The sequence below is a fragment of the Triturus cristatus genome, chromosome 1_1, assembly GCF_964204655.1.
Source record: "Triturus cristatus chromosome 1_1, aTriCri1.1, whole genome shotgun sequence".
NCBI lineage: Eukaryota > Metazoa > Chordata > Amphibia > Caudata > Salamandridae > Triturus > Triturus cristatus.
Window position 1 is genome coordinate 181,377,257 of NC_140579.1, and position 25,251 is coordinate 181,402,507.

At 47.1% G+C, this 25,251-nt stretch overlaps 1 protein-coding gene across 1 annotated transcript in view; it reads left to right on the forward strand.

Moving 5' to 3' along the window:
* IPO4 (importin 4) overlaps positions 1 to 25,251 on the forward strand; it is a 3,494,625-nt gene that overhangs the window by 2,224,163 nt on the left and 1,245,211 nt on the right. The window contains exon 18 of the mRNA XM_085624107.1: positions 22,668 to 22,779. Within this exon, the coding sequence (XP_085480233.1) occupies positions 22,668 to 22,779 (112 nt within the window). The remainder of the gene's footprint in view (positions 1 to 22,667; positions 22,780 to 25,251) is intronic.

A 25,251-nucleotide genomic window follows, 5' to 3' on the forward strand; every position in this document is an offset into this window, starting at 1 on the left:
CTGTTCCTACCCAGTCCTTGGTAACGGATGCATCGCTTCAAGGGTGGGGAGCACACATGGATTGCCTACAAATGCAGAGGCAGTGGTCCGTCAGGGAACATTCCTACCACATAAACATGTTAGAGCTGTGGGCAGTCCATCTAGCCCTGAAAGCCTTTCAGCCCTCGATCATGTCCAACTCAGTCCTCATCCAAACAGACAACACGACCACCATGTATTACCTCAACAAACAGGGTGGTACGCGCTCTCGCCCTCTCTCCCTGGAAGCTCAAAGGATATGGCATTGGCTTCTAGCCCGAGGCCTCTCCGTCACAGCGGTGCACCTTCCAGGGGAACAAAACATGCGAGCAGACGCACTCAGCCGACACTTCGAATATCAGCCTGACTGGGTGCTAAACGACAAAGTAGTGGCAGAAATTTTCCATTAGTGGGGACAACCTTCCATAGATCTGTTTGCAGACTATCTAAACAAAAAATGCCACGCCTTCGCCTCCAGGTTCCACCGCCCAGGGACGAAGGGGAATGCTCTTTTGATGGATTGGTCCGGAATATTTGCATACGCCTTTCCTCCCCTGCCTCTGATTCCAAGGTGGTGTCCAAGCTCATCCGGTCCAACATGTCAATGATTCTGATAGCCCCGGACTGGCCTCGGCAGTGGTGGTACCCGGACCTATTACAGCTGTCGGTACACCCCCACAAGAGGCTTCCTTGCAGATCGGACCTACTGACCAAGATGGACGGGAAGATCCTACATCCCAACCTTCCCTCACTGAACTTGGCAGCATGGCATCTGAGGTCCTGCAATATGGACATTTGAACTTACCACAGGACTGTATGCATATACTAAAGGAGACAAAGAGACCTTCCACAAGGGCTTCATATTCCTTTACGTGGAAATGGTTCTACCTGTGGTGCACTCGTAATCACTTTAATCCAACCACATGGCAGGAGGAGGATATTCTTCCTTACCTCCTGTACTTGGCTAAATCAGGGTTAAAGTATTCATCGATCAGAGTACATTTAGCGGCGATAACGGCCTACAGAAAGTCTCCAAGCCAGCCTTCCTTTTTTCAACTACAGGTGGTCAAGGATTTCCTACAGGGGTTGAAGAAAGTGTTATCCCCCTGTTCGGCCTCCTTCTCCTCCTTGGGAGTTGAACCTGGTCCTCTCTAGGTTGATGGGTCCTCCTTTTGAGCCCATCCATAAAGCCACACTGCAGCATTTGACATGGAAGACCGCTTTCTTAGTCGCGATTACATCAGCGTGAAGAGTTAGCGAAATCCAAGCGCTGTCTTCCAAAGAGCCAAATACTATCTTTCACCACAACAGAGTAGCATTAAGGACTCACCCTGCTTTTCTGCCGAAAGTTGTATCTGATTTTCATGTTAATCAGTCAATTTCTTTGCCGTCCTTTTTTCCCAATCCCGCAACTCCTGCGGAAAGGTCACTCCATTCCCTAGACCTTAAGAGAGTGCTTAAATTCTATCTAGAGGGAACGAAGGTCATAAGAAAATCGGACCAATTGTTTTTAAATTATGGTTCCATGAGGACAGGTTTTCCAGCTACCAAGGGATCCATTTCTAGATGGATAGTGTCTTGTATAAAATTGGCCTACCAGCTGGCAAATTAACCCCTATTGTCACCTAAAGCACACTCCACTAGGGGGAAAGCAGCTACAGCAGCTTTTTTGCATGACGTTCCGATGGCAGAAATTTGCAAGGCAGCAACCTGGAGATCTGTGCATACGTTCACAAGGCATTATTGTCTTGAATCCGACTCCAGGGCGGATACTCAAGTAGGCCAGGCCTCCTTGAGAAATCTGTTCAGATAAAAGAAATGACTGAATTGTCAAGTTTAGTTGTCTGAGCTTGATTGTTAATTATTATTTTTCCTTTGCCCGCAGTGGATGAGGTGAGGCTCGCTATTCTATTCTAGTGCTTATGACTATTGATGAGGATCCCCTGGAAGAGAAGGATTAGTTACTTACCTGTAATCCTAGTTCTCTTCCAGGGGTATCCTCATCAAAGTCATAAGCAACCCTCCCGCCTCCCCGGGCAAAGCATCCTTATTTTTAAGGAATTGTCGACTCTTTGTGTTATGGCTTTGTCTCACCGCAAAGAACAACTGACCTAACTGTCACCCCTGAGGCATGATGGGAAGCTGGGGGTCGTGGCTGCCTTAAAGGCACGGTGCCAGTTTTTCTATGTTGCTATGAGTTAGCTTTCTAGCCTTTCTAGGCTGTGCTTTTCTACAATGCAGCCTATGAGCTGTCAATGCTTTCAGTCCTATCTGAGTGTTTGGGCTAAATGCTCAGCATTAAAACACTTTTCAAACATGCTTTGCTGTTGTTTCTGGGCTGTTTTTTGTGATTTATGGTTTATATTACATATATTATTTATAATATATAGGGGAGTCCTTACAGCATTATTCAGCTCTGGTTATGTAAGGCTGCATTTACTTTTTTATTATTAATATATATATATATATGTATATATATGTGGAGATGCAAGATGCATATATGTTTATCACATATATGATTGTTTCCGGGGTCCCGCCCATGGGCGGGAATATTCTAGTGCTTATGACTTTGATGAGGAAACCCCTGGAAGAGAACTAGGATTACAGGTAACTAACTAATCCTTCCCATACTTTAACAGTTTTTTTATTGGTGGCTCCGCGTTGTGTCGCGGAAAAGCTTCTCCGAAGAAAACGGACGTCAGCGCGCCGGGAGGGACTTATATGACCTCGCGGACGTCAAGTATGTGGACGACGTCAGGGCAGGGTCGTGTGGCGCCGTCCCCCAGCGCGCAGAGGTGCTGTTGCAAAAAAGTTTTCCGGATCCAGTCTGACACCTGGGGATATTCTAAGTTAATTAGTACATTTTATAAGATGCCTTTCGATGGACTATCTTTGTTACTGCAGGAGGGCAGGTACTTGGGGCTCCTCTTAGGGGATAGTGAGAAAAGATTTTGGAATTCCATAGGCTTTAAGACCTATGCTGACTTTTTCGTTCAAGACAAATTTATTTCCTGGGTAAACCTATTAGGAAGGAGTGACGCACAATGCACACATTTTTTAAGCTTTAGCCAGATCAAACATTTTTTGCGGGTTAAGCTACAAAGTGAAAATTACGACCCTCGTGAAGAGCAGATTGCTTGGAATATGAAATTGGTACAGAATAATGAAAGACCTTTCATTGCAGTTTGATCTGACTTTTTTTCTCTCCAGGGTTGAAGAAAGAACGCATTGCCATTTATCAGAGAGAGATTGGCAATCTAATGCGGATATAGGAGACAAACTCTTTGGACTGCGAATTTTAAAAGAATATAATTCCTGTCCAGATGAATGGCAAACTACATGCCGGAGACTTTACATCAAATGTATCAAGCAGTATCAAATAATTGTTTTCGCTGTCAACAACAAGGCGAAGGAGGTTGGCTCCACACATTTTATTCTTGTCTGCTTCTTTCCAATTTCTGGCATGAGTTATTTGAGGCAATTGGTCAGGCTTTAAGGGTCACAGTAGTTCCAGATGCCACCCATGTACTATTTTGTGTCTCGAAATAGAGCCGTCAATTAGCAAAAGGTCAACAATTCTTTATCTTTATTGCTTTTGTGATCGTACGCTCATTCATCCTGCAGTATTGGAGGACGGCTAAGATTCCGACAGTCCAGGATTGGAAGAATAAAATGTTTAGCACTATGAAATTTGAGGAGGCCTATGCAAAGTATGTGGGGGGGGGGGGGGCTGTTCGCAAAACGTTTAACGCCTTTTGGCAATATTTGAAAGAAGATCAGGCCCTATCTCAAAGCTCAGTTAGCTACCATGGATGCTTTCATTAATATAGTAAATCGGGCTCTTGGTTTAGACTGTCAATGAAAAAGTAACTGACTATTATATAGGGGTAGTGCTATATGAAAAAATCTATCGAATTAAGTTTCATCTTATCCGCTCTGCACTCTGTGATGCACCTTTTATGCATTAACGCACTTTAGCACTAGGCACTTTTCGTCAAGAATCAATGTACTTCTTAGAGAAAATATTTGGTAAATCAAAATATGTTTGAGTAGTATGGTTGCACTTTAACGATTATTCCATCTTTCATGCACAAAAAGTGTTCTCTCCTCTAGGATTATTTTTAGTATGGCGAATGTGTTTAATGATTTAGCATATTTCGGAATAGCACGATAGCACTTTAATTGTTTATTATTTATGCTATGGATATTATGGATGATGAATTAATGCTTCTGTAATAGCAATACAGCGATTTTGTTTCTGTTTAGAATAGATGTTCTTAATTAGGTTTCCCCAAATATTTCTCTTTGAATACTTAATTGCGCTTCGTATTATTCGATATTAATGTTTATTTTTTAGATACATCACGGTCAAATGATCATGATTAGATGAATTGGCATACACATATGATTGATTAAAAAAAATTGTTTTATTTTTAGTAACCACTCAATGTAATCATATCCTCTGCTCAATACAAAATGAAGGAGATGATTTTGGTCCCCAATAAGATGAGGAGAATTAGTATGTGAGAATTACAAGATGGCAGTTGCCTGGATACTTCTCCAGATACTGGCCTTATTTCTGCCTCATCTTTTCCACTGAAGAAAACGTCTTTTCACGGTCAATATGCATGGGACAGCGGAAGCACTGTACCTTAAACTACCTACTATGGAGGTGAAGAATAATCTTAGAGGTACTCCAGTCCGGTCAAGCACCAACAGAACCCCTGTTACCATTTAATGAGGCCATCACCGATACCCACTTGGGTGAAACCACATTTGGGACCACTAGACAATAGGCAGGTCACTTGGCGCCATTGGGTAGCACCAGCCGATCCAGACTTTCTTAAACACCACCTCATGCCAGAAAGCTTTGTTGGGCAGGCATCCACCAGTAAGGTAAATACCAATGCGTTTTCCACTGTCGCACCTGATGTTGAGTCTAAGCAGATAGACACTTTTGGTAAGTGCATTTTTTACTTCAAAAGCAAGCCATCTTTCAGGTTGCTACTCCCATGCCATATGGGACACTGTGGCCCAGGATATACATGCATTTCCTGACATCCCAGACCCAATATATCCAATAAAGCAACATTTGTGATCCGCTCTGCATCAGACATGACTGACTACCTGGAGTTGTCCAAGAATCCCTAATGGACATGCCATTTGATGGCTCCCGCCTTTATGGTGAGAATGTAGAGCCCACCGTGGAGCATTCTAAAAAAAACTGGGCTATAGCATGTTTCTTGGGCCTGTCCACATCATCCAGACTGTGCCATCAACAGTTTTATCCCTTTCAAGGTGCTGCATAAACTAAGAACTGGCTTAGATCCATAAGGTTTGACTTTCCCACCCACGGATCCCTGAATTTAGTTCCTTTCACCAACGTTTGTGCGAGAAAGTACAGGGTATTGTAGCCCCACACAACCCGACTCAACACACAGTTGATATGTTGTCTCCGCCTTCTAGTTTACTGATAGTCTTTAAAAAGTTTTTGGGAAGCAGTGGTAATTAAACCAATTTTGTTGTTTATAAAATCATACAGAAGTACTGCCATAAGAAAAGACACGTTATACTTAAGTGTTCTATTTCAACAGTCTCATCCTGTTGCTTAGTACATGACAACCACACAGTATACTATAACAACAGCACTAATGCATGTCACTAACAACTTAAATAATTGGAATTTTTCTAACATGTTTGAAATGTCATTTGTCAAAAATCAAAGGGGCATGAATCACACGTCCTGTTCTTACTAGGGTCTAGGGTTCTTGTATGGCGAAGACCCTCATTCACATTAAGCATACAGTGTGGTATATCTTGACTCTCTGCTTTGTTGTTAAGTGAGTAGTATCATCATTGGGTCTTTTATCACTCGAGTGCTCGGTTCTCCAAGTGATCTCCTTATCCTCCACCTGGAGGTAGACAGTTGTGAAAAGTAAGTGTGAAGGTGTGTAGGAGTGAGGTTAAAATTGCCTCCTGTCTTCAGTTGAATCTTTTATTTGCCAAGAATGGGGCAAGATTAAAAAGGGTAATTGGTGGCGCTGTAGTGGAAGTGTCAATGTCCCACTGCGCCTGATTGTAGGTCTTAGTAGGCCGACATGTTTCAGCCCTTGGTAGCCCTCATGGGGCTGTGGAACTTCAAGACTAAATTGAAGTAAGCTTCCCTCGAGGTAGCTTAGAGGGGGTAGGCAAATTTACTTACCCTTCTTCATCACTGAGCCCATTCGCTCATCTTCATGTATGGGTTATAGAAGGTACTACTGTCTATAAGTGGAAGAGATAAAAGACACCAGACAAAAAATCATGGATACATCTTGTACATTACGATATAAATGCAATACTATTCATTATTTGTAGGAATATTTGAGTAATGCTTGAAGATACAATCGTAGGGTTCATGGTATAGTAAGATTGTCGCTACACGCTTAAGGTGCGGGTAATGGTATTATACGGGGGTTATTGTGTGAAAAAGAACGCTGGGAATTGAATATTGATATGAATGTTATCACTGCCACTTGTGCTCATCTTAGAAATCATTTAAGGAGTTCCAGCTGCTTAAGCTGTAGTATTGCTTATTCAGTGTCGAGCTTGTAAAAGGCTTGTTTTTGTGGTTTTTGCAGTGGCCCATAATGAGCTATCATGAATTCCCTTTAATCATAAATGATGGAAATATGGAGGTAGTTTTTTCAGCCAAAGCACAACGCTTGTGCAGGGCGATGTCTAGCATATGCGTATGACTGATTGGTCCTTATGAGAAGTGTCTTGTGAAATGTAATTTGGCAACCTAACAACCCAAAGACTATTTCTATGTGCTAATCTATGAGAGCATGGAGAAGCTTAACTTGCATCTAGAGGTGTGTGGGATTCAACGCACTTCATACCTGTTTACAGCAAAAGCTGCAGTTATCAAGTGGCTGGGAGAGAGCTTGCTCTCAAAAGGCAAGCACATATCAGCTGGGCTCAGCTCTCCTCTCAGAATTGGTTCGGTCTCAGCTCGTAGCGTAGTACTGGATTCTGCTGCAGGATTTCTATATGTTTCTTGTGTGATAATGAGGGGCTAAGACCTCTCTGCTTAAGTGACCACATCTGAAAGAAACACATTAGTTAGATTCCTCACTTTAGAATATCCCCAGGCGTCAGGCTGGATCCGGAAAGATTTTTCGTCAGCAATACCCCTTGCGCGCCGCTAGGCGTCGTCTGTGGCTCCACTTCCGTCGTCCGCGTCGTGCGCCGGAATGACGTCGTCAGAGTACTTAGACGCCACCCTCGCGCGCTGATGTCAGTTCTTCTTTATTTCCACGCCAGACAGCGTTGATCCGGGAAAAGCTTACCCCTTTAGTCACTTTTTGACTAAAACTTTTTGGACTCTTTTGTCTACTCGACTCGAACTGGTGCCGGTAGGATGTCTGGGTTTAAAGCCTGTGACTCCTGTCACCGACTGATGTCGGTGGCGGACCACCACCGCTGGTGCCTTTACAACCTGGGGGCCCACCACGATGCGGAGTTGTGCCTCGACTGCCAGACCTTGACCTCGAAGGCTAGGCGGGAGCGGTCCCGCAAGCTTCACGAGCTCCGACACTCGGCTCCGCGCCGTTCAAGGTCCCGGTCCAGGAAGAGGTCAAAGGACCGGTCGCGGAGCCGCAGCCACCATCACCGCTCGTCGGGTTCCAAGTCTACAGGTAAGTCGAAGCATGGTAAGAAGTCCAAGAGACGACACCGCTCTTCGGACTCCCTTCGCTGGTCGCGTGACTCGGTCGAGGGTCCGGGTGGTACCACCCCCGCGGCTCTGCCGGAGCCGCAGGAGCCACGTCCGTCCCCATACCCAACACCCCACGCCCGAGAACCTGGTTATCCAGGCCTCTACTTCCCAATCCTCCTTCCCGTCCGCTCCCCCGGATCGGGAATCTAAGAGGCTGGAACAGTTCGGTAAGAAGCTGTTCTCTTCCCTTAGTTTGGGACTGCGGTCCTTGAACACCGCTTGCCTCTTGGACCGTTATTCTCACTCTGTGGGATACGGTGGAGGACGTGCTGCCCCAGTGTCCGGAAGAGGCCCGGACGCGGCTCGCCCAGGGTCTTGCCGACGGGCGGGATGCATCGCGACATGCTATTCGATGTGGACTAGACACTACGGACTCGCTGGGTAGGGCGATGTCAACCACGGCGGCGCTCCGCCGCCACGCCTGGCTGCGGTCCACGTCTTTCTCAGGGGTTGTCCGGAGCACCCTCATGGATATGCCCTTTTGGCGAAAAGACGGATAGTGCGCTGGTGCGCTTCAAGGACTCCCGGGCTACGGCCAAGTCCTTGGGCCTCTCGGGGCCGCGACCGCAAACTTCCGCTTTTAGTCCCTTTCGTGGCCAAGGAAGGGGCTCCCCCTCGCGTCCGTCTAGCCACCGGCCACAGAACCAACCTGCACGCGGACGTGGATTCCGCCGAGGCGGTACCGGGGCTCAACGTGCCGGTCAGTCCACATCAACCCCGGCAGCATCCGCCTCAAAGCCCTCCTAGTCCGTGCTTTCAGGCTCATTCCACGCCAGTGGGAGGCAGAGTTCGCCATCACCTGTTCCACTGGCGTTCCATCACGTCGGACAGGTGGGTGCTGCAAATCGTCCGAAGGGGCTACTCCCTCCCCTTCGAGACGACCCCTCCAGCCATGCCACCGCAGTGCCACCGCATGTCGGCGGATCACTTGAATCTTCTACGGGAGGAAGTTGCAGCCCTCTTGGCCAAGGGGGCCGTCGAGCGCGTTCCAAGTCCAGAAGTAGGCCGTGGTTGCTATTCCCACTACTTTCTGGTTCCCAAGAAGGGCAAAGGGGGCCTATGCCCTATCTTGGACCTCAGGAGCGTCAACGCCTTCCTCCGGAAGGAGAGGTTCAAGATGCTTACTCTAGCTCAGGTTCTGGCTGCCCTGGATCCAGGAGACTGGATGGTAGCGTTGGACTTGCAGGACGCTTATTTTCACATTCCCGTCCTGCCGGCCCACCGGCGTTACCTGCGGTTCACGGTGGGTCAGGAGCATTTTCAGTTCATGGTGCTCCCCTTCGGCCTCACCAGTGCCCCTCGGGTGTTCACAAAAGTGATGGCGGTGGTCGCAGCTCATCTGCGCAGATCAGGGGTTCCAGTCTTCCCCTAACTCGACGACTGGCTGTTGAAGGCGGGCTCGCCCCAGCAAGTCGTCTCCCACCTCCAGACTACGGCCGACCTCCTGCATTTGCTGAGGTTCTCCATCAGTGTGCCGAAGTCGCATCTGAGTCCCTCACAGAAGCTCCTCTTCATCGGAGCGGTTCTGGATTCGGCGCAGTTCCGGGCTTATCGGGTCCGGGATATTCAGGCTCTGATTCACATCTTTCAGCCTCTATCCCGGGTTCCGGTCAGGTTGGTGCTGCGGCTTCTGGGTCTGATGGCCTCCTGCATCCTGCTAGTGCATCACGCTAGGTGGCGAATGCGGGCTCTGCAGTGGGACCTGAATTTTCAGTGGGCCCAGCATCGGGGCAACCTGTCCGACCATGTCCTGATCTCGGAGGGCACTGCAAAACAGTTGCAGTGGAGGCTCACGGACTGCGATTGGATCAGCGGCAGATCCCTCTCCCTAGCCCCTCCCGGAGCACATAGTAGTGACGGATGCGTCCCTCCTGGGATGGGGGGGGCCACATGGGGGAGGCGGAGATCAGAGGACTCTGGTCTCCGGCGGAGGCTCGGCTCCATATCAACCTTTTGGAGCTGAGAGCGATCCGACTTGCACTGAAGGCATTCCTTCCCGTTGTCCGGGGAAGTGTGGTGCAGGTGTTCACGGACAACACCACCGCCATGTGGTATTGCAACAAACAGGGCGGGGTGGGATTGTGGACCCTTTGTCAGGAGGCTCTGTGCCTCTGGACATGGCTGGAACATCAGGGCATCACCCTGGTGGTTGAACACCTGGTGGGCTCTCTGAACGCCCGGGCAGACTAACTCAGCCGCCGGTGCATGATGGATTACGAATGGCGTCTCAACTCGGACGTGGCGCAAGGCCTCTTTCGGCAGTGGGGAGAGCCTTGGTTAGATCTATTCGCCACCGAAGAGAACGCGTAATGTCAGCAGTTCTGCGCGTTGGAGTTTCCAAGGTGGCACTCGCTCGCGGACGCCTTTCGTCGTGAGTGGAGTTGCGGTCTGTTGTACACCTTTCCGCCTATACCACTTCTGCCCAGAGTGCTGAAGAAGATCAGGCACGACCGGGCCCAAGTCATCCTGGTGGCTCCGGATTGGGCACAAAGGTACTGGTATCCCGAGCTACTCAGTCTATCTATCGATCCTCCGATTCGACTGCCTCTTCAGGAGGACCTTCTGTCGCTGCAGCAGGGGACGGTCCTCCACCCGAACCTGTCCAGTCTCCACCTCCATGCATGGAGATTGAGCGGCGACAGTTCATGCCATTTGACTTGTCTCCTGAAGTCTGTGATGTGATTCTGGCAGCCAGGCGTCCCTCCACAAAAACGGTATACGCCTGCCGGTGGAACAAATTTGTGGCATGGTGCACAGCAAAGGCTGTGGATCCCCTTTCCGCCCCTCTTTCTGAGGTTCTCCTCTTTCTTCTTTCAATGGCCCAGCAGGGCTCTGCTCTGGGCACCCTAAAAGGTTATCTTTCAGCTATCTCTGGTTTCTTACGGCTTCCTGATCAGCCTTCTCTTTTCAAATCCCCTGATGTTTCTCGTTTCTTCAAAGGCATTACTCATATGTTTCCTCATGTCCCCTTCATAATGCCTCAGTGGGATTTGAACCTAGTCTTGACATTTCTGATGTGCGCTCCCTTTGAGCCTCTTCATAATTGTCCCCTTCGTCTTCTGACTGTCTGTCTCATTGCCCACCTTCTTTCCGCCTCCGCATCCTTCGAAAGAGGAAGAGAGGCTCCACCGTCTGGACCCAAAACGGGCGCTGTCCTTTTATTTGGACCGCACCAAGCAGTTCCGGGTGGATGACCAACTCTTTGTTGGATACGTGGGTGCTATGAAGGGGCGGGCAGAACACAAGCGAACCATCTTGGCGGAGGGTCGTCTTGTGTATAAAAGCTTGTTACTCCTTGGCTAAAAAGGACCCTCCTGTATGGCTGAGAGCCCATTCCACCCGGGCCACAGCGGCGACTACTGCCCTGGGCCGAGGAGTCCCCTTGCATGTCATCTGTCAGGCAGCAACGTGGGCCTCGCTGCATACGTTTGCCAAGCATTATTGCCTGGACAGCCAAGTCCGGAGAGATGGCTTCTTTGGCCGTTCTGTTCTCCAGGACTTTCTGGTGTGATCTTGGTTCGCAGACCCACCACCGGGGTTGGTATTGCTGGGGTATCTATTCTAAGGTGAGGAATCTAACTAACGTGTTTCTTTCAGATGAACAAGTTACTTACCTTCGGTAACGATGTATCTGTAAGAAACATTAGTTAGTTAGATTCCTCACCGACCGACCCACCCATCCTCCCCGTTCTGTGATCCGACATCTAGGGTTAAGGCTATCCCTTTCAGGACCCTAGATTTTTGGGCACCAGTGTCGGTCTCTTGCATGGCTCTGAGTTCCTGGCGCGGAAAGCTATTTACAAGAACTGACGTCAGCGCGCGAGGGCGGCGTCTAAGTACTCCGACGTCACACGACGCCGACGACGGACGCGGAGCTGCAGACGACGCCTAGCGACGCGCAAGGGGTATCGCTGACGAAAAATCTTTCCGGATTCAGCCTGACGCCTGGGGATATTCTAAGGTGAGGAATCTAACTAACTAATGTTTCTTACAGATACATCGTTACCGAAGGTAAGTAACTTGTTGTTTTATACTGTTGGCTACCAATCTTATACTACATGGGGAATTTTGGGGGATGTTTCATTAAATTACTGACATAACCTGTATGCATCAATATGCTAGTCTTATGGTGCACTAGTATAAACCAGTATGGAAACATGTCCGTTCAGCCTACGTTGTTTGCTGTTTTCATTATCTGACCTTGAAATGTAGATAACGAGGCATTTGTCCCTGACTGAAGTCGCAATAGGTATTTAATTGATGTCCTTGTCTGGATCATTTGACTCTTTAACAGGTTCTCCAAAAGATAAGGACAGAAGATATCTAGATCAAAGAGAGACTGGACAATGATCAAGGAGAGAATGGAGTCTCAGTTTGTACAAAATGGAGTTTGGCCTTGGAGGCTTTAAGTCAGAGGCTACTGTAGGGATGTTCAATAAAGTCAATGTCGGACAACACCACAAGGCCAACAGGTCACCCAGCCCTTTCGTGGCCTAGGTCATGACTCACAGTAGCAACGCCTAGGTCATCGGAGACAACTGCCCCTAAACTTGCAGCAGCTGTAAAACTTCTTTAATGTATAATTTTCTACACACAGCCACCCTGTTTGGGTGCAGTTTCCAACATTTTCTTCAAGTGCAGTACACTATTATGTCAGTCCTCCGAATTGTCCATTGCGCTACGCACTCACATTACTTTCCAGGGAGTGCAGACCCTCTTGTCCAAAAGGCCATAGAGATGGGAATCCTAACCTCTGAGTTCAGAGCTGGGTATTACTCCCTCTCCTTTCTGGCGCTAAAGAAGGGTCCCATCTTAGATTTCCTCCCTCTTAACGCTTTCCTGGTGAAGGAAAAATTCAAGATGCTCACGCTAGCCTAGGTTCTGTCTGCCCTAGATGAAGACAGAAAGGGAGTGCTGGACCTGCATGATGCTTATTTTCATGTCCTGATTCTACAGGCCCATAGGCGCTATCTGCTGTTCATGGTGGGCCACAAGCATGTTCAGTTCTTCCTTTTGGCCTCACTAGTGCCCTTCGAGTGTTCATGAAAATGATGGCAATGGATGTAATACACCCTCAGGGGTCAGGTATTCAAACCTTGAACCTCCTTGACAACTGCCAGTTGAAGGCAGGCTCGCCCCAGACTATGGCAAACCCTCCCACATAATTAGGGTTCACTATCAATGTGCTGAAGCCACACCTGACAACTTTACAGATGTTGCCATTTATCATAGCCATTCTGGGTATGGGACAGTTTTGTGCCTTTCCTCGTGAGTGAAGAGTCATGGACATTCAGGCTATTATTCTGATGTTTCAACTTCAGTCCTGGACCTCAGAGCGGAAGACTGAGGCTGCTTGGTTTTCTGGCTAGCTGCATCCTGCTGGTAAAGCATACCAAATGGATCATGCAGGCTCGGCAGTTGGATCTACAGTCCCACTGGGCAAAGCACCAGGAGAATCTGTCCGACTGCATCCAGAGTGCTAAGGAGACTGCAAACGATCAGCAGTGGTGGCTGCAGGACCACTGTTGGATCTGTGGCAGATCCCTCTTCTTACTCCACCCAGACTTTACAGCAGTGACTTATGCATTGCTTCTGGTTTGGAGAGCCATTTAGGAGAGGAAGAGATCAGAAGACTCTGGTCACTGGCGGAGGACAGCTCCACATCAATCTGCCATGCCGGCCACAAATCAGAGGAAGGTTTCTAAAGGTGCCCACGTCAAACACCATCGTCATGTGTTACTACAGCATGCAAGGCAGAGTGGAGCTTTGGGTCCTGTCCCGGGTGGGTTTATGTCTAGGAAGTGGCTGGTCCATCAGAGGAATCCCAAGTTGGTCAACGGCCAGGTGGCATCTCCAAACGCCAGGGTGGACAAACTCACCAGCCGACTCACATTCCGAGGTGGCTGAGAGCATCTTCCAAAAATGGGGAGAACCCTGGCTTGATCTTTTGCCACTGCCGAGATTGTGCATTGTCAGCACTTTTCTGCTCTGTAGTTTCCAAGACGACTCTCTCGAGCCGAGATGCATTACATCCACATTGGAGATCAGGATTCCTGTAGATCAGGACTCCTGTGTGCCTTCCCACCACTATCTCTCCTGCCCCAAACACTGAAGAAGATCAGGAATGACCAGGCCTGTATTGGGCCAGGAGAGTGTGGTAATTCTTGCATGAGCATCTGTCCTCCTGTCAATCTGGTGCTTCGGGAGGATTTTCTGTTGCAGCAGCAGGTAAGGGTGTTGCCCAATGGCCTTTGCAATCTCCATCCCCATATGTGGAGATTGAGTGGCAGCAATTGGCAACATTTGAACTTCCTCCTGAGGTCATTAATATCACCTTGGCTGTGATTAATTTGTGGCTGGCCATGGGGTCTGCAAAATGGATCCACTGCAAGCCAAGTTGTCTTCAGTTTTGTGGTTTGTTTTGTCTGTGTCCCAGAAAGGCCTTCTTTTGAGCTATTTGTTGGCTCCTTCTGCTTTTTTAAAAGAACTGCTGGGTTAGTCTTCTTTATCTAAATCACATTTTGTGATGAGATTTGCAAAACTCGTTTCTGCCAAAATTCCTTGTGATGCCTGACCTGGACTTGAACTTAGTACTTTTTTGGTGTGCACCCCTTATGAACCACTGCACAGTTGTAGCTTAAGGTTTTAGACATTGAAAACAGTATTTTTCATCGCCTTAACGTCGGCAAGGCATGTGAGACTCTTTCTGGCAATATACCTTATACAACATGCTTCCTAAATAAGTTGGTGTTGGTTACCCAAGCTTTCTTCTGAAAAAAGCCACTCCATTTCATGTAGAGCAGGCTATCACCTTCAGGTATTCTTTCCTCTGCCTCTTCTCTCTAATGAGTGAGAGACACCCTTGTTTGCACCCTGAGAAAACACTAACCTTTTAGATAAATCACACTGAAGAACGTTGGGTGAATGATGAGCTGTTTGTGGGGTTCTCCGAGTCAAAGAAGGCAAGGCAGTGCAAAAGTCCTCCAGAGCTAAAGCTGCTACCTCTGTGCTGGAATTCGTAGTGTCTGTCCTGGATATTTGTCAAGCAGCTTTGTGAGCTTCAGTACATATGTTCACAAAGCACTACTATCTCAATAGTCAGATCCTTCGAGAGGGACATTTTGACAGCTCGATACTTGAAGGCACTTAGGTCTGAGCCAGTTTACAGAGACTGTGGTGTCAATGATGGGAGTATTTTTCAAGAGAGAAAAATAAAGATTTTATGGAAATAGACAAAAAGTAATGCTGACTGTTAGACCTGGCACCATTGGCGTGGGTTTCCCTTCCATTTTTAGGCATGCGCTGGTCTGGCGAGACTTATTGAGAGGGCTCCAAAAAGTGCTACCAGGCCAGCCTAGAGCTACAGTGCATGACCGCAATTACTTTCACTTTCGAGGCCACACAGCCGCTTTTATGTTTGATCGCGATCACTTTTGCGGCCGCACGGCCGCTTGGCATAGCCAATAGGTCTCGCTTTTGGGACCTTATAAGTATTTAGTTATGCAACTGTTGCATAGCTAAACACTTGGGTCCCAAAGGTGAGACCTATTGGCTATGCCAATGCTTGTTTGCTGTTGCCTCCCGTGCTTTTTCTGGTCTAGATGCTTTGGGCACTTTGCCACTGCTATTCAGTGCCAAAGTGCAAGTGCTCCCTATTGTAAATTATTATAATGGATTAGTGACTCCATGATTGGCTATTTGATTTACTTGTCAGCCCCTAGTACAGTGCACCTTGTGTGCCCAGGGCCTGTAAATCAAATGCTGCTGGTGGGCTTGCAGCACTGGTTGTGCCACCCACAGAAGCAGCTTGCAAAATATGGCTCAGGCCTGCCATTGCAGAGCCTGTGTGCAGTCTGGGACTGCCATGTCGACTTGGCAAGTGCACCCACTTGCCAGTCCCTTAACCTTCCCTTTTCTACATATAGTCACCCCTAATGTAGGCCCAAGGGCAGGGTGCTTTGTATATAAAACGTAGGGCATGTCCTGATGTGTGTGGCATGTCCTGATAGTGAATTACAGCCAATTTTGTTTTTCACTATTGCAAGGCTGCCTGTTCCTATAGGCCAGAATGGGCAGTTTGATTATAACATCTTATAATCCTAACTGACCCAGGGAACAAGGTAGAAATTCGAGTTTAGTATGCCTGATCTCAGAATGTTAAAATACATCTTTTAGTGAGGGTGATTTTTACATACTGTGTTTGAAAATACTACTTTTAGAAAATAGGTATTTTCTTGCCCAACCATCCAGCATGCCTCTGCTAGGTTTGTGTATTCCATTTCTGGTTTGTGAGTGACAAGGGGCTGGAGAGGGCCTTGGCTCCAGCAGTCTGATGGGTCAGGGCTGGGCTGAGTAGGACCTGCATTGAATAGAGAGAAGGGGGCGGAGATTTCCTTTCACTGACCTGAGCCCTCATAGAATAGAGAGTAGGGGGAGGAGATTTCCTTTCAGCTACCTGGGCCAGGTCTGCTCTCAAACAATGCTGTCTCCACCTCCTGCCAGGAAGCTGTACCCAGGAGGTCAGAACTGGTTTTGCATGGGCACAGACACCCTCTGCCTTCAGAGGGCAAAGGATTTTGCAGTATAAATATTGGGGCCCAGAACCCAGAACTTTAGATCACTTCGGGAATCAAGATGAACCCTTTGCCAAGGAGACAAACCAAGGAAGCTGAAGGAGGAGACTGCGCCTGTGCTTTTTGCTGTTTGGGGGTTAGCCTGCAGTGGTTACTTTATTGCCAAGGAAAGGAGAAAAGGAACTTTGTGCGTACTTTTACTATTTAGAGATCTCCAAGGGCTTGAACCTGAGCTTGCCTCTTTTCTGAAGTCACAAGGACACCAAGACTTCACCACCAGCTCCCCCTGAATTTCCTTGCTGGGAATACTGCCTGCAGAGAGGTGCCTGTTGTTGTTTTGGGCCCTCTGCAGTCTGTGTGTCGGTGGAAGCGCGATGCATCGAGGAAGAAGCGTGTCGCCGCCGCAGCTGTTCGCCGTCGCATCACCGCCTAAGAGCGTCGCATAACCGGAGAAGCGTGTTGCATGGCCTATCGCGGGTCAAGAGTTCACCGAGTCGCCGTCGGGCATGCACGCGTCGCATCCATGTTGTTGCATGGAATCGAGGTGCCATCTTGTCGCATCGTCCCCGGGCCGCAGTAAGAAATGACGCATCAACTACCCACACAGTATGGAATCAACGCGACCCTATTGTTTGTATTGCATGACGCCTCCCAGATACTTTGAGAGTAAAGTGTCGCATTTACCATCTACATTGAACTAAGCTATTTTCTACCATTTTTAAAGACTTATTTTGATTACAGTATTGTGGATTTTCTTTGTTTGGTCTTGTTTTAAGTCTAGTAAAGATTACTTATTTTTTCTAAACTGGTGGGGTGTTCATTTGTAGTGCTTTCACTGTATTACTGTATGTGTTCACAAATTCTTTACACACTGCCTCTGAGATAAGCCTGTTTGTACGTGCCAAGCTACCAAGGGGGTGAGCAGGGGTTATCCAGGAGTGTACCCCCCTTTCCCTAACTAGAAGCAAGGGCCCCTACTTGGTCAGTAGGGAACCTCTGCCAACTAGAGACCCCCATTTCTAAGACTGACTTTAGACAAACCGATTGGTTTAGCAAAAGACACCCGACTTGCCAACAGCATAAATTTGCCATGGCATCACAGTGCGTCACTCCTCTTTGTTTAGGCAACAGAAGATGCTCTAATTATCTTTTAACACACAACTCTTTTTACCCTCGATTAGATGACCGAATCCCTGGAATGAAGACTAAAGTGGAAATTGCGGCATATGATGGCCTAGAGAATTGGAAGGCATTTCTACAGAGGCATTTTAAAGCATACAATAAAGGAATCAGCACTTGCACAGACAACTCTTTTTACCCTCGATTAGATGACCAAATCCCTGGAATGAAGACTAAAGTGGAAATTGCGGCATATGATGGCCTAGAGAATTGGAAGGCATTTCTACAGAGGCATTTTAAAGCATACAATAAAAGAATCAGCACTTGCACATTAATTTGTGGAAATATTTGAGCCGGTAACAGAAAAGTAGGAGGAGTCCTTTAAAAGGAAAACATTTTCCTGGTAAAAGATTATAGCCAGCAGCTTTCCGCCACCATAGAGAAGTCACCAGAAAAACAATGACTTCTACGTCCGTCCTCTTATGACAAGCACCCTAGTAGGAGAAAGTATTTCCTATCATCTCCTTGTTTGGTAGGAAATTACAAAAGATTAGTCGGTGCTATAAATTTTGCAGGATGTGTACAAAATCAGGGTTTCTAGCTCACCTCCCTCAGATCCGACCAATGTGTTTCAATGCAGTGCTGGTTCAGGGGAATCTAACTCTTCTAGAGGAGGGTGCGATAGAACCATTTCGGAGATGTCATAGGAACTAATAAGTCTACTCCTGTTATTTCTTGACGAAGAAGAAAGGTCCCAAACAACATTTTTGTCCAATTTTTGATCAGGAGAGGTGAACAGGTGGCTGAAGAGAGAACAATTCTTAGGGTAACTCTTCATAAATTTTACCGCATCTTCGGTGAAGCAATTCATTGCGCACTGTGTATTTGCAGAGCACCTATTTTCATGGACAGTGATGCTGGCAAGCGTTCCCACCCGGCCCCAATACACTAAATCCTGTCTGGGAGGTGGTGACACCTCCCTGTGACAGGATACATATTGTGCTGCCTCCCCCCCTCCCCCCCTGCTTGAGCTTGGCTCAGCAGCAGGAGGGCAGAATCGTGTCTCTGGTCGGAAGCATCCATGTCATGCTGTCTGGGTCTAGAAGACTGGTACCGGGAGCACCGAGGGCTTCCCGGAGGAGCTTTACAGTGCATGGAATCATACCTCCCTCAACGTTTATGGTCTGGGGGTATGATTCCAACATTTTTGATAACAAAAATGATAGGGTTTTTTTACAGCCAGTGAGATGGGCATCGCGTAATATCGCATGGCCACTGTATATATCTTAATGGCTGATGCACTTACAGCCCGGGCGAATGGACTCAGAAGGCTGTAGGGGTGTCCTGCTCATGCAGTTGCACCCTCACACTTAGAACCGAGCAGCCTGCCCTCAGAATTGAAAGGCCTGCTTTTGGAGTGACTTATAGGTTTTCAGTGCAGTGACCTTAGATATATTTAAACCTATATCTTTCGTTAGTGGTGCTAGCACCAGCTTACACAGGTTGCAATGCGATACCAAAGGGGATGATGGACGGAGCCCTTGAGCAAATCAAACACTTACCCCAGTCAACTGATCTGGGTTTAATCCATCATCATTCTTTAGCTCACTCCACCACCCCAGTTCAGACATGTTCTGCATTCTGTCCATCAACTGTTGTTTTTGCATTTGTCACCCCGAGTGGGAAGGGTATGCCCAGACGTGGGTCCCGTGCTCTCCATGCCACTGGAATCAAGGTATCCTGGCTGAAGAGGGGTGAAACCCCGAAACCGGTCCTAGGATGCTTGTTTCCAGTCCAGGGAGGACCTGGCTTGGCAGTTTGGGCTGGACTGTTCCCATGAGGTGCAGCGTCAAGACTGATTTGCATATGGCTGGGTTCAAACTGGAACGGCATGGTGAGCAAAAAAACGATGGATTTAGGCCCAGATCTCTGTACTGGGGTGAATGTATGACATTGTTCTGTATTCTGTCCATCAACTGTTGTTTTTGCATTTGTCACCCCGAGTGGGAAGGGTATGCCCAGACGTGGGTCCCGTGCTCTCCATGCCACTGGAATCAAGCTACTGTGGCTGAAGAGGGGTGAAACCCCAAAACCGGTCCTAGGATGCTTGTTTCCAGTCCAGGGAGGACCTGGCTTGGCAGTTCGGGCTTGACTGTTCCCATGAGGCACACGGTCAAGGCTGATTTGCATACGGCTGGGTTCAAACTGGAACGGCATGGTGAGCAAAAAAACGATGGATTTAGGCCCAGATCTCTGAACTGGTGTGAATGTATGACATTTTTTCTGCATTCTGTCCAACTGTTCTTTTTGCATTTTACACAGGCTGCAATGGCATGCCAGTAGTTACAGTTTGAGTGCTCCCTCATGGGTGGCATAATACATGCTTTATCCAATGGGGAACCCCTGGTGTACCTATGCGGTGGGTACCTCAGTACCATATACTAGGGACTGAAAAGGGCACTCCAGTGTCCATTCTGGGATGTACCTAAGTATTTACCATATCAATGTGGGGAGAAAGCCCAGAGACTGGGGTCCTGATTAGCAGGATCCCAGTCAGACTAGTTAGAAACAGCATAACACAATGCAAAAAGTGGGGGTAACCATAAAAGCAGACCCTACTTTCCTACAATATTCTATTGTTAGATTTTTACTGGCTATGCACGTATACCCCTTTTTAACATTGTTTACATAGGGGATTATTTCAAGCTTGTGACTCAATGAAAGATACCAATGCTGGAGAACTGTTGTATCAGACTTGTGAGCACCCCCACTTTTGCCCCCATTTTGACTACTAGGCACTGGTGTAATGAATGTGCAATGCCCTGAGCCCTGCTAATCAGGACTCATTGCATGTGCTATGACCCTTAGGAAGGTACCTGTTTAATTGGCTTGTCCCTATTTGCATAACGTGGTTTATAAAGTACCTTGTATATGGCACCAGGGGTACCTAGGGCCTGGAGGTTTAAGTGACTACAGCTTTAGTTATGCCACCACTAGTGTGATAAAGCAAAGGCATGACTCCCAGCCTGCCTGCTGGCTTGACTTTGCCATTTCCACTAATGGGAAAACCCAAACCTTCCTTTTTAATATTTAAAAGTCTCCCCTAAAGAATGCCTCCCTAGCCATGGACGCAGGGTGCATTATATTAAAAGGTTGGACCTATAATTTCATGTTTTGAAAGGACTAACATGAAAAGGCAGCAATGTCTTTTTTTACTGTTGAATGGATAGTAGCACCATTGGCAAGTGCATAGATCCAGGCTGACATCTCAGCCCTGCAAACTTCTAATTGGAACTCGTAAAGTTGGTACTGTAAGGTAACAAACAATTCAATGCATGAAATAGGATTTAATGGTTACGTCTAATTTAATGTCACTGGTGGGCAAAGTGCAACTTTAATATATTTTGTCTTTGTTGCCCAAGGTTTTCCAGTGCCTGTTTATGGTTGCAAACAAAGAACTGGCATTCAGGCAGGCGTTTGTCCTCCTGTGTAGGAGCATCCAGGATACCCAGGAAAGCTTACAAAGTGCCTGCTGGGAACAAAGGAGTCATCTCTTCCTGGCAGGAAAAGCCCCATAGGGTGTGAGTCCAAAAGGCGAGCTTCATAGGGAAAGCTGCCTTTAAAGGACAAAAGACATGCACACACAGAGAGAGTGGCTGCTCCTTTGTTTAGGTAGACAGGAGGGCGTCGGGAACAGCGAGGGGAAAACACTGATCAAACTGTTTTTTATGTGGATGTGTAGACCTCGGGTTGCCACGTTTCTCGGGTAGTCTACCAACCTCCACACACAGAGAGAGCGGTCCAGCTATCTTCGGAATGGGCAGAATAAAGCACTCTGGAATAGCTAGATGCCACACTTCACAGGAAGTTATCAGGTAGAAAGGATCCAAGTAGCCAATTGGCTTGTGACCCCAATATCCCCGGAGGGCACTTTCTGGGCTACAAGGAGTCACCCCTATCCCCTAGACCTCATTTGTATTGGAGAAGAGGCCTGAAGGAGGACTGCCCGGCTGACCTTGGACCTGGCAAAGAGAGACTTAACCAAAGTTGGACTGCACCTGCTGCTCTGTGGGCTAGCAAAGAGAGGATGTTTGCTGTAGTGTCCTGCTCATGGAAACTTTGTCACTCAAGTCCCAGACAGAAGCATACTCTAATAGTCAGTTGACTGAATTTTTGTTTCAGCACCAGGGCCATAAAAGCTGGAGAAGCCTGATTTGGCGTGTTGGTCACTCAGTTCTGGATCGTTGCTCACTGCCACAGGCTGGAAGACCTAGTCCTGCCGCTCAAAAGTTGCATGCCAGTCTGCTGGACTCAAGAGAGTTGTTAGAGTGCAGTTTGGTCACCCAGAAGGAGAGTTATCACTAGAACAGGGGAACCACTGGTTTAGTTGTGATCTGGGACCAGTAGCCCTGTGGCAACTTGACTGTTGCTGGACCTAATAGGATGTCAAGGGATATCGACCATTGTAGCCAAAGCTGCCCCACCAAGACCGTGGACTGACGAGTAGCCCCAGGAAACCTCCAGTCGACCGGACAGCATGCTGTATCCCTTCAGGACCACTCCATTAGAAGGCAATGGTAAGTGGCTATTAACACGGGGACTGGACTAGAGACTGCTTCCTCTTCAAGGTAACTCTTCTTTGGGACTTTGCCACCCCTCTCACCTCCTCCCTGTTAGAGTTAATTATCCAAAGTAACTGGAAGTGACCACATTCAACTTTGACACAAACTGTCCTCAAAACATTTCTAAATTATCAAATTCATTGAATTTGCCAGTGGTTGTTTGCTGTTTTTTTGAAAAGTATTTGCATCTCCAAACTCTTCAGAGGATCTTGTTCATTTTGATGTCTATAAATTAAATATACAATCTATTATTATGAATTGGTGTTGGAGTTCTTGAAAGTCTGGTTTCTTTCTTATCCTTTTGTTTTGGTGCTGTTCAATGCTTTCCAACTATTTGTTAAAACCGGACTGCTTGAAACAGCAGCTGTCTTGTGTTGAGATAAGGTTTGAGCCTGACTGTACTCAACGCAGTGTTATGAGTTTCTACATAATGAGACCTCACTAATGCATCACATAATGAACCAAATTTCCGCACAAGTTACTTAATATTTTACCTGTTAAAAATTTACAAAATGGAATGATCGAGGTTGCATGGGCACTCCAGGGACTCACTCACACATTATTTTGGTATTTCAGGTACAGCCTCTTTGCTGCACTTTCTCTCATCATGGAGGATGGTATTGCCTCCCACCTGGAACATATCACCACCTTGATGGTTATGGCTCTAAAATCCAGAGAAGGAGTAGTGGTGAGTGGCATCTCTTGGGGTGTTTTAATATTCCCTGATGCTTATATACCATTTCACTTATTCTAACATATCAAACCAGATGTGTTCTTACCAGCCAAGTTGATTCACAGAGGGGCTTTGGAGAATTTTACCTCTGCTCTATATAACGGCTGTCAATATTGTTTGCTAGATTGACAAGCTCTTTTATATCACTACATATGAAGAAAACATGCTATGATGTTATGTAAACTTTGTTAAAATTGTCTTTTATTTGATCCCAAGTTTTTTTCCAGGGGTTACCAAATTTACAGTCCATCAGTGCCATTTAAGTTTATACTTTTTACAATGTCAGATATCAATCTTTGTTTATGTATTGTGTAGCGGTTGCCTATGGAATCTTCATCCTACAGAATCCTCTAGCATACTGGATCCAGAAACTCCAAAGCTCTCATGTCACCAGTCGAGGGTGCTGGCCTCGGATGATTGCCGGAAGTGACCTCACCAAAGGCAAATAACTGTCACCCCAGTGCATTGACGTCCGTTCCCTTTTGTCCATGACTTTGTTGCTGATCCAGAGTTTGCTCTCTTGAGAGTTGTGTATCCAATTTTTCTCCCAAAAATATTTTGCACAGTACCATGTCTCCGCCAAAGCGCTCTGATTTCAAGCCCTGTAGGCATTTCGAAGGGCAGTTGTCCATTACTGACCCCCATTCTATTTGTGGTGTTTAGTTTCTGAGAAAGACTGACGACACTGCGGCTCTTGCCTCATTATGAACCAGAAGCCTATCAAGGAGTACAAAGCAAAACTTTTTATGCCTATGACTAGTGACTACAGGAGACATTATAGTTGTTCTCGACCCCGGTTGAAGTCGCCTTCCTCATCCAAGGCCAGGAGGAAGAAGCATAAGAAATGTTTAACAAACGCTCCGGATAAAGTAAGTCTCCAGAGCAACTCTAAATTCCAACAGGATCTTCTTCCTCGGAGCTAGTTAATTCCCATGGGGCATAGCTCTCCGGACTGTGCCAGCTAATCTGGCGTACCTGATCCATGACACCACAATTCCGAGGCCTGTGGCGCCGACTCTACTGGGGCAGCCTCCCTTCCTTCCAGAGTCTTCTGTGCCAATACCCTTCTTATTGGACTGAATGCCGAGGCCACCTCTCCAGGGTTTCTGTTCTGGGCACTCGACCAACGGCTTTCTTGTACAATATGTTTAACAATTTTGCGGCAAATCAACCGGGCCTCATGTTCACGTCTGTAGTGCTGGTCCAGCCATGCCAACGCCGGCTCCATCCTTCACATCTTAGCTAGTTATACTTAGCCTTCATGTACGCTTTAGCTGGAGCCGCCCCAGAAGCTGCTGGAGCCATAGATGGAGCCTTTACCAACACCACCACCACAACCACCACCTCCTCCTCCACCCACAGATCCTCCACAACATAGATCCCATAGGGATGGTCAAAGATTGATTTAGGAGGAATGCTACCGACAGAGATTAAACCAACTATTCTATTCTTATCCTCTAATACTTTTTGCAGAAGATGAGGCAGAGAACCCATATGAGATACCTGCATTGTGTTTGGCAAGTGGTCTGGACACTTCTCTTCCAGGGATACAAATCAATAGTCATAAGCACTGAATAGTCCCGCCCACGTGCGGGGACCCCGGAGCATATACAATAAATATATATATCGCGGAGGCGATCGAAACGCGTCTGAGGCGGACACTTGTCTGATGAAATAAAACAAAAGGATTGGGAACTTTGAAACCGCTTGGTGCATTTCTTGGATGACAACATTGACTGTGGTCCGTACCTGTTTCAAAAACCCCCTCTGTGAAATCGGAGGATCAGGACTTTGTGTTTCATATATGTGAGAAGTTGGCCTGATGTATGATGTCACTAGTTCTAGTGTACACCTTATATCAGTCCAAACAACCCTTATGGTGATTGGTTGTAAAGTCAACCTTATAGACCAGCTATCCTAGTGGTAGCATGGACAAGAGCAGTCTTAGGCTAAACTCTGAATGGCATGTGAAGCCAGCTGTGATACCATATATAATCCCTTGAATACCAAATGAAAGGACACAACAACAGATATATATATAAAATAAAGTGTATTTATTCTAGTCAAACCCTCAGCACTCTTTATGAGATTAGAGGTAAGTACAACACAGTCTTATTTAAGCATACATTAAGTCACACAGGTAAGTAATACAGTTAGGCCCTAGGGGCCACGCAAACCATATACTAAGTAAGTGGTATAAGGACCACTGTCACGGAAATAGGATAGGCCTAGGCCTAGGGAATCGCTGGGGCTACACTACACTAGCAACAGTTAGGAAGTGGGAGGCCCACGGGATTCAGGTGCAGAGTGGAAACACTCACGCGTAATGCGTAAAAGTCGATAGAAATAGTAGTTGTTAGCAATTAACAGTTTAAGGACACTTCTAAAGCAGCTAGAGAGTCGAGACTCGGAAACTAAACCCTAGGA